The sequence below is a fragment of the Colius striatus genome, chromosome Z (genome assembly GCF_028858725.1).
Source record: "Colius striatus isolate bColStr4 chromosome Z, bColStr4.1.hap1, whole genome shotgun sequence".
NCBI classification, from domain to species: Eukaryota; Metazoa; Chordata; class Aves; order Coliiformes; family Coliidae; genus Colius; species Colius striatus.
In genome coordinates, this window is record NC_084790.1 from 68,991,981 (window position 1) to 68,998,392 (window position 6,412).

Here is a 6,412-nt window from a genome sequence, read left to right on the forward strand (position 1 = left end):
TAAAGGTGCTCTTTGCTGTGTTTTTAAAAGAGTTCATCCTTCTAGGATTTGAAATCAACCCCTAAAGACAAGGAATTATCAGCTACATCTCCTGAAGAAACAATGATTATGCAAATATACAATTTAGCTATTAGAAATAATAAAACCTGAAAGACTATATAACTTTTGGAGTTCTCTATATATCAGGATTTGAAATGCATCTACCCTTAAAGTCCTCCTTATCTCTTACAATTTCAGATTCTTCATGTTATCGTGTCCTTTTCTCACTGTTTTGTCACAGGATGGAACACAATGACAAATGGTAGATAATATTTTTAAAGTTTAAATAAAGCTGAACATAAAAGCCCTTCAGAAATGAAATCAACTTTATTTGTTAAAATATTTCTATCATGTCCAAAAGAAATTACTATAATTTACAATACTTAAGGCACAGAACATTGGGGTTTCTTTGCTTCCACTGGAAGAACACTATTTTACAACTAAAGAATTGTTACAATCAGACATTTACAGTAGTAATAAAATAATATAATAATAAATACTTCACGTTCATATAATACGCATTTATAATTATCCATGTATTTCAGCATTAACTAATTCATCTTCATCTGCCTACGAGTTGGAGGTAGAAGTGTCTTCTGTAACTCACAGAAGAAGAAAGTTGTATAACTCATAGTGAGAGTTAAATCAATGCAAAGATTTGTCCAGTTTCACAACTGCCAGCAGCAGAGCTCCAGGAGGATGGTGAGCAGGCAAGGGAGTGCAAACACTGTTTTCTGTAGCCTCAGCCCATTAGAAGATAGTCTGTCAATCTCCTCCTTTTCTGATTTCAGTTCTAAAAACAAAACCAACACCACCAAAACAAAAAAAGACACTATGAAAAGTTAAAATGGTTATGTAAAGTTTATGGAAAGTAAAAATGAGTAGATTTTAAAACATAATAGTTTTCAAAATACTTTGAAAGTTCTCTGACATCTCACGGGTACTTAGGCTAAAGGTATCAGCTGTTAAAGCCAATCAAGGAAGCTGTTCTCAGGGAAGAGATGTGAATAGATGTCCCATCAATGATCATTTGAGGGGCAACTGATAAAGCATTTATCAGCTCTTGCAGTCATTACTCTCAGAATAATCAAAAGTAAATACCAAGCAAAAGCAAGAGTAAGATCTTCACAAGAGGTATGCACTCAAGTCTGCATGTAACCTTTTAACCCTTCCTATACAAGATGGGCTTCATTTATTTGCACAAGCAGTAAGCCATACCCTCATGCATGTGAAAGCCACATGCATGAGTTTTTGCTCAGGGGACAAGCAGATAATTCTCCACTGCCATCTTTATCACCTTTGTTAAGCTGAGCTCAAGAGTGGTAAACAGTAAACTGCTTTTAACTAAAACGGCATGACAAGGCCTGTTAGGTCTTTTGCTACTGTAATGGGGAACAATAAGGTCGATTGAAAGGTGAAAAGCCAAGGGAACTTGAGCGTTTAACTCTTCTTAAGAGTTTAATGAGCAAGTTGGATGCCATACATAATTAGTCAATAAGACTTGCAGGCAAAAGTGGTTGTGCTTTGGTATGGTGTTTTGGTTTTGGTTGGTTTTGAGGGATTTTTTTTGATTTTTGTGTTGTTGTTGGGGGGGGGGGGGGAGGGCGGGGTGTAGTGTTTGTGTGTGTGTGTGATTGAGAAGATAGGAATGGCAACTTTCTTTCACATTTCACCACTTTGGACTTCTGGCCTTAATCACACAGTAGGGAATATCCTGGGGATCTAAGAGGTTCAAACTTTGAAATTTGTATCTACTTTTATATTTTGGTTGTATCACTCACCACCCATGACTTTAATGTACTGCTAATCAGGTAGAAATCTGTACAGAAAAGAAACAGGTAGTTTTCCTAGGGATGCAAATGACTCTTAAAGATATTTAGGTCTCTAGTTTTCCTAAATAGTGATGTTGATACAACTGAAGGATAGTATAGTACAGCACAGGATGAGATCAAGATACTGTGGAAGGAGAAGGGAAAGAATATTTTACATTAACTTTGCCATTGGAGATAAAATAATATTAAACTGTTATTAATGACCTCAAGGATACTGAAAATAGTCTGACTCTCAGACTATTAGCCAATCCTCCATGAAAAATAAGTGCCCATAAGACAATCCTTCAAGTTTATGTGCCAGCTGATACACTGTTTTTGAAAACACTCAAACCTTTATACAGGAATTTTCAAGGCAGATGCATAGTAACTAGCTGCTACTACTTTACACTGACCAGGGCTATGGCTACAATTTTTTTTGTGTGCCTCACTAATACATTCACTGCAGGCCACTGCAGAAGTCTTAATAAGAGCATATACAGAATCCTCCAAGTACCCCACCTTTGCAGAATGCAATTCTGTTACTCACAAGATAAAAAAAGGTATTGATTTGATGCCACTCCTTACCACAGTTATCGTGCATTATTTGTGAGAGGCAGTTCAGAGTACCATAGCCACATCGACACAGCCAACAGCCTTTCAGCACCCAGGCACCATGAGCAATGCTGCCGCAGTTGCTGTCAAGGACAAGGACAAAGGAGACATTTGGCAGGTTCCTGATTACATCACAGAAAAACAATCATCCACGGTGGCTTGCTCATTCTATCTGGTTTTGGTTTGATTTTACCTTTGCCGCTCATCATGTTCACAGTATCTGCCAGTGAAATGCTTTGGGCAAGCACAGAAAGCCCCTAGGATACAGGTCCCTCCGTTTTGGCAGCAATGTCTGTTCAGTTTTTTGCCTACAAAACAATATTACAGAGGTTATCAAACATCCCAGGGCTCTGAACCTCCCCTTTTCCTCACTTGTTCTCTCAGGTCTCTCCAGTTGCCAAAGGATCTCAAGGATATCTAGTTTTATTGTCCTTCAAGACAATAAAATTATCTGCCTGTTACTAGTGTTTGTTCAGTTAAACCCAGTTTGTTTAGTTAAGGATTAGAAGCAAACTACTAGGGATTACAAGATGGTATAGAAGCAATGCCTGGCAAGTCCTGTAGCAGTAGCAGCAGCATATATTCTCACTTTGACTGAGACACCTTTAAAGAAAGGTGGCATTGTTACTTGGAAGTGGTCCTTATTTTTTTTTAAAAAGGAGGATTTCTTACTGGGGTGAAATGCTTACTTTGGATCCAGAGGGGAACATTCAATGTCTCTCTCACACCCCGGGGGTTTATCACTCTAAACCATTATATATGTGGGAGGAAACACATATTTTTCTCTTGCTTTAAAATGCCTCAAACTTGGTATTATTTGTTTTGTTTTTTAAAGTATTTTTTCATGAAATATGGTGATTTTTAAGAGAACGAACACAATTTTACAAAATTTTACAAATACTCTTTCAAGTCAAAAGGATGGACCTCATCTAACTTATTCGTATCCTTCCCTGCTTTTTGTTACTACTACTTTTGCAGCAAAGACATCTCTGGTTCTACCTTAATTCTTTTTTCACCATTTCTAAGTGGCATGGGATTAATTTTAGTGAACGGCTATACAAACCCAACTGATCTTCCAGGACAACACTCAAAAACATTACTGTGATATTAATATATTTTTAGGGCAATTTTATGTCATTGTTTTAATAAATGTTACCTACTCTCCGTAATCCCTGTGAAAGGTACCACTGCCCTGGAATCCTGTTGCTTTCTGCTTTCGTAACTCTGATTCATGTCACTGAGAGCATTTACAATCGCCCCTTCGTTCTTGAGCTGCAGCTTTTGTGCTGTGATATTGAAGCTTTTCACATCTTCGCGTTCTTTTTCACGGCCTTGACAATTAGTATAAACATGGAAGTGAGGCGTAGCTTGTCATGAAACAATATGCACTATACATGCACAAGAAAAACAAGGTGGGGGGTGGGGGGGGGAAGACGATATTTTCCTTACCTTTTCCTAAAGGAACAGCTTGCCAGACCAGACTCACAGTGAAAAGAATTCTACAAAACAAACACAAAATAAATTTGTACTGATGAGACACAAAACCCAAAACAAAGATGGAGGCGGTAAGGAGCTTTTACAAAGCTTGAGCAACCATTGATAATATAAAATATAAATATTTTATATTAGCAGCAATTCGAATTATCATAAAAAAAAATCTCAAATGATGCTTCAGAATGAGGGCGGTCGGCAGAGAACAGAGACATATAGGTCAGCTTTGCTTACAGAAAGCTACGGATTCCATACATTCATTGGTTAACAACCAATGAAAAGTATCTGTCTGTACATTTCTTTCTGTCGACTAACTGGTTGCCAGCAGTTACAAAAACACCAAAACCAAGAGAAAAACAATTAGTTTTCACTTTATCTGCAGTTCCACATAAGTTTGCTTTTTTTCAGTTTCCTGGCCTGGCTAGCAATCAAGAAAAAAAACCCCAAACCCAAAAAACCAGCTGGCAGATCTCAGGCAGCCTTACCTAACATAATTTCCCCAGTACATTTTCCTGCAGCCTGAAATACCAGTGGGATTTTCCAGGAAAGCTTGAGCAGAAAAAAAGAGGTCCAAAACCCCTCACTGATGGCCGTTGCATGCAGCAGTCCTCACACCATACATGGCAATGCCAGAAGGAGAAGGGAGGATGGACGAAACTTCTCTCTGTCCAGTTTATAGCAACGCTGGAAAGACATACTTTCCAGCTATACTGGTTGCTGAGTCCTCGCCGAAGTCCTTGCAAGCAGGGAACATTCTGAGCTGGGACACTTCGGCCTGCCCCCCCGATTTACATGCAGTGATGAAGGGTGGAGCAAAGTGGGGGCACCTACTGCTGCGAGGAGAATTAAGGGCCTATTAACACACACACACACACAAACACCCCCCCCCCCCCCCCCACAAACAAACAAAAAGCAGCATAAAAGCTTCCAAGCCAGGAAATTCTCAACTCCTGTGCCACTACGTACTGCATGGTGAAGAAAAAATTGTTCTGCAGAACTGCAATAACTATATGATCAAATGCAGCAGGTATATAACAAAGATTAATAAGCCTCGACTTTACCTACGTGCCTGTCTCAACCAGAGTTTTCCACAGGGAGCTCTACTTCATGAAACTGTACGACTTCACAGCACAGGTAATCCTTCGAGCCTGCATGAAAGACTTGCACCAGAAAGCAGTAATGAGGTTCTTGATGGAGTTTTGGTGTCTCAAGAGCTGTTAATAGACTATTGAAATACTTTTGAAACTTTTTTAGATCCATTAGTGGCTATCCCTAGTCTGAGTCTATGCAATATCAGCAGATACCTAGATTTAATTTACCATATGTGCTGAACTGGGCTAGGGCCACTCACACTACTTTACTGTAGCTCAGCAGCGTTAGCAAGAAGATCTGCAGCTGGATAGTGGTGAAAATGCAGCTCTAGACAGTCTTCTCAAATAGCTCTACCTGTGCCCTGGAGTACACATGGCCTTTGGCTAAGCTGTACCAGGAAACTGCAGCAATATTTCTTTGGACTGGGGAGAGAAAGGTGGAGAGAATCATGTAGAGGAGGGATGCCTTTGCTATGCCAGTACAAATCAAGTTAGTGCAAATTGCACCTTGGATAGATATATGATCGCATAAGACATCACTGAGGAAATACCTATACTCACTAAAGACATTGTCATATCTTGTTTGTCACTCTCTGTGGCTGACACTTGTCAACATTGCCACATCTAAACTAATAGTTTGGAAACTGTGAACACCTTTCATCTGATTTGGTACAAAAATCTAGCTTAATTTACAGTAAGAACTGCCCAAATTAAGTTAACCTGCTTGGCACTGAAGCAGATGGAGAGTGTTCTGAGGACATGCTGTTTCCTGATGGGGACATTGATCTCCAACAAAAGTATGGAAGTGCATGGCTAGAGATGTGAAATGATTGTTTCTGAAGGCTGCTTGCAGGGAGTGCTCTGCTGAACTACAGCCAGTCTTAGTTTTTAAGGCATCCTAGTGCTGGTACAATTGTTGACTCCAGTTGAACTAGGCCCTTTTCTTGTAGATGTAGGCTAACTCCTTTAGCTTTGTGGTAACTTTTTTCATCATGTGGTTTATGTTTGTTATTAACGTAAACTAATTTAAATGAAATAGACTTGTAGCAAAGTACCATGTATTTTGGAATTGAGAGTCTATGATGTATGTTTGTGTGTAATTCAGCTAAGAAGATTTGCTAGAAGAACTTATATACTAACACTTGTAGGTAAGATTTTTAACAGAAAGAATGTCATGATAAATATTACTTGTTAATTGAGAAAGAGATTTGGTTTTTTGTATCTCAAATAGCAATAATTTTGAAGAGGCAGATTACTTTCACCATTGTGCTCTCTGCCTCTACTTTCTGTGATTCACAAGAACTTCTAAACTAGTCATGTGTTAAAGTTTAAGTACTTCCTTAAAACATATTTTCAAATACCATCATG

At 38.8% G+C, this 6,412-nt stretch overlaps 1 protein-coding gene across 1 annotated transcript; it reads right to left on the bottom strand.

Moving 5' to 3' along the window:
* Window positions 1-707: 707 nt before the first annotated feature.
* LOC104553885 (cryptic protein) lies at window positions 708-4,552 on the bottom strand. Its single transcript, XM_062019145.1, is given in 7 exon segments — window positions 708-832; window positions 2,436-2,545; window positions 2,656-2,770; window positions 3,623-3,793; window positions 3,912-3,961; window positions 4,439-4,515; window positions 4,517-4,552. Coding segments are annotated over 7 exon segments (684 nt in total).
* Between the last annotated feature and the right edge of the window lie 1,860 nt (window positions 4,553-6,412).